Source organism: Malania oleifera, chromosome 3 (genome assembly GCF_029873635.1).
Source record: "Malania oleifera isolate guangnan ecotype guangnan chromosome 3, ASM2987363v1, whole genome shotgun sequence".
NCBI classification, from domain to species: domain Eukaryota; kingdom Viridiplantae; phylum Streptophyta; class Magnoliopsida; order Santalales; family Ximeniaceae; genus Malania; species Malania oleifera.
Genome location: NC_080419.1, coordinates 102,308,678 through 102,311,536, shown reverse-complemented (window position 1 = coordinate 102,311,536; position 2,859 = coordinate 102,308,678). Strand labels below are relative to the sequence as shown.

Genomic DNA, 2,859 nt, shown 5'->3' with positions numbered 1-2,859 from the left:
TAGTTAACTACACCATCAGTTAACCGAATTCAATTCGATTCACAAAACATCAAACCAAAACCTTCAATTCCATTCGATTTATAGAGATTTGGTTCAGAATCATAAACCCCTTAGACACAATTGCTCTTTTTTGAGTATGAAGTTACACATACTAAAATATCTTCCAACAAGTCTGTGATATAAAAATGAAAATTACGAAAAAATAAAAAAAAATCATACATTCAAATGGTTGCAAAATTTTCATCATTTCACTCAACTTGTTCCACCTGTACCCACAAGGATCTTTATACATAGTATATTTCAAAAAAGAAAAACAAAAACATCAAACATAAAAAACACTTTTTTATTTACAAATCACAGTAAAACCCCCACCTGCCGACTTCCAACCAAAAACGGAAAACAGGTTCAAATAAAAAACAAAACAAAAAACAAATCAAAATGAGAAAAAGCAGAGAAGCCTAATGGAATCTTTAGGACCTCCTGAGATTTGTCTCTTTCCAAATTCATCTTTCACTCTTCGTTACCATTGCAGTTGTCGTTTCCCAACTCGCCTTGCCACGTCCACACTATGTCTTTCAGCGCCGGCCTCACCTCCTCCTCGCAGAACTTTGCATACTCCAGCGTATCTCCGGCTGACTTCGAGAACTCCACCACCGCCACCTCCGGCGCCACCTCGAACACCTCTGCCGTCACCGACAGCTTCCCCTTCCTCCCCTCCGCCGCCCCCTCCATCCTCACCTTGAAGTCCTTCACCTTCGCCACCTTAAACCTCAGCCCCTTCGCCACCCCCTCTATCCTCGCCATGATCGCCGGCGCCGCCCACTTCGACGTGAATACCGACCCCTTCTTCCTCTTGCTCTCGAACAGCCCCGACAAGTCGAACCCCGACGACATCGACGATATGAACTCGAACGCGTTGAAAAACGCCGGCGACGGCACCGCCTTCGTCTTCGACTGTTCCGGCGACATGATCTCCTCGTCCTCCGCTGTCGAATCGTCAATCGAGAACGCGACGGGCCTCGTGAAGCCCTTGCGGAACCACGGAACTCGCATTATTGCCGCAATTGTGATTCTCCTCTCCGGATCTGAGACCAGGAGCTTCGAAATCAGGCGTTTGGAGTCGGAAGAGAACCAGGGAGGAGACTCAAACTCTGCCCTAAAAATTTTCCGATACATCTTCATCAGATTCTCGTCCTGGAAAGGGAGGTAACCGGCGAGGAGCACGAAGAGAATAACTCCGCACGACCAAATGTCTGCTTTAGATCCGTCGTAGCCTCTTTTCCGGACGACCTCCGGCGCGACGTACGCCGGAGTGCCGCACTGAGTGTGGAGGAGGCCGTCGTTGCGGAGCTGCTCCGGCAGAGCGGAGAGACCGAAATCGGAGATCTTGAGGTTCTCGTCGTCGTCGAGGAGGAGGTTTTCCGGCTTGAGGTCACGGTGCGAGACGCCGCGACTGTGGCAGAAGTCGATGGCGCTGATTAACTGCTGGAAGTATTTTCTCGCCAGATCCTCCTTCAGTCTGCCCTTAGCGACTCTGGCGAAGAGCTCGCCGCCACGAACGTACTCCATCACGAAGAAGATCTTCGTCTTCGTGGCCATGACCTCCTTGAGCTCGACGACGTTCGGGTGGCGGACCAGGCGCATCACCGAAATTTCTCGCTTGATTTGCTCCATCATTCCCTCCTTCCTCACCTGGTCTTTGTTGATGACTTTAATGGCGACGCTTTCGCCGGTGGCCGTGTTCTTACCGTAGTACACCTTCGCGAAGGTTCCCTTCCCCAGCAACCTCCCCATCTCATATTTCCCGAACAATATGTGCCTGAATTCCTCCATTGATGCAGAGCTTCTACTCTCCCAATCGATAATCAGAAAACAGATTACTTGCAGTTCTTCCAATTGGATCTCAATTAATACAAACTAGCTAAAAGATCTTAAAAAGGTTTATTTGATTTGAGGGGAATTGAAGGATATTTTAAGGGAATCCATGAAAGAACAAAGGATATGGTGATTTGCATGGAGTCCATGGAAATCTGGATAAAATGAGTATCGGTTTGAGTTCGAGGGATAATAACTGCTAGAGGAAGGTCGTGATTGGTGGAGAAGAAAGGGAGATGGGATTGCGGGGTTTTGTTGTCGCCATGGGAGCACCTGGTTTTCCTTTTGGGAAGAACCCGGGGACTTCGGAGCACACAGAGTCCTAAGTTCTCCCATTACATTTAAAGTTCGGAAACTTTTTTATAAAGAGACGTTACGAATGAGGAGAGGGCACGATCGAAAGCGCTAGTACTAATAATAATAATAATAATAATAATAATAAAGCTTTAATAAATAATAATAATAATAATATTAATCAATAATACTAAAAATAAAAACAATAGGTCAAAAGAAACTTGGGAGTTGGGACCTGTTTAATTGTGAAAAATATTTTTGATTTTGTAAGTTTTAGGTTTTTAAATAATTATAAAATTTGTACTTTATTTTTAATTTTTTTAAAATTGTTTTAAATGATAAGAAATAAAGAGTTTGTGTAAAATAATTTTTTATTTTAATTTTTTAAATTTTAAAATAATTACAAAAAGATAATTTATTTTAAATTTTAAAAAAATTGTATAAGGTAACATTTGAAATTATGAATTTTGAAATTAGAATTTGGATTTATATGAATTTAGTAGAAACTAAATATATAATTCACACAAATAAAAATTTTAATGTCTCAATTTCATTCTTTCATCCATAAAGTTAGAGTTAGAAATCTACAAAAATAAAGTAAATATGTTTTTTTTCAGCTATTAGATATAAATTTAAAAAATTAGAAAATAGTGTAAATTTTTAATAATTGTTTAAAATATTGTAAACATA

General features: G+C 41.3%; 1 protein-coding gene across 1 annotated transcript; it reads right to left on the bottom strand.

Moving 5' to 3' along the window:
* Window positions 1-226: 226 nt before the first annotated feature.
* On the bottom strand, window positions 227-2,256 carry LOC131150705 (CBL-interacting serine/threonine-protein kinase 25-like). Its single transcript, XM_058101591.1, has one exon. The coding sequence runs from the start codon at window positions 1,831-1,833 to the stop codon at window positions 511-513; it is 1,323 nt and encodes a 440-aa protein (XP_057957574.1). The 5' UTR covers window positions 1,834-2,256; the 3' UTR covers window positions 227-510.
* Window positions 2,257-2,859: the final 603 nt, after the last annotated feature.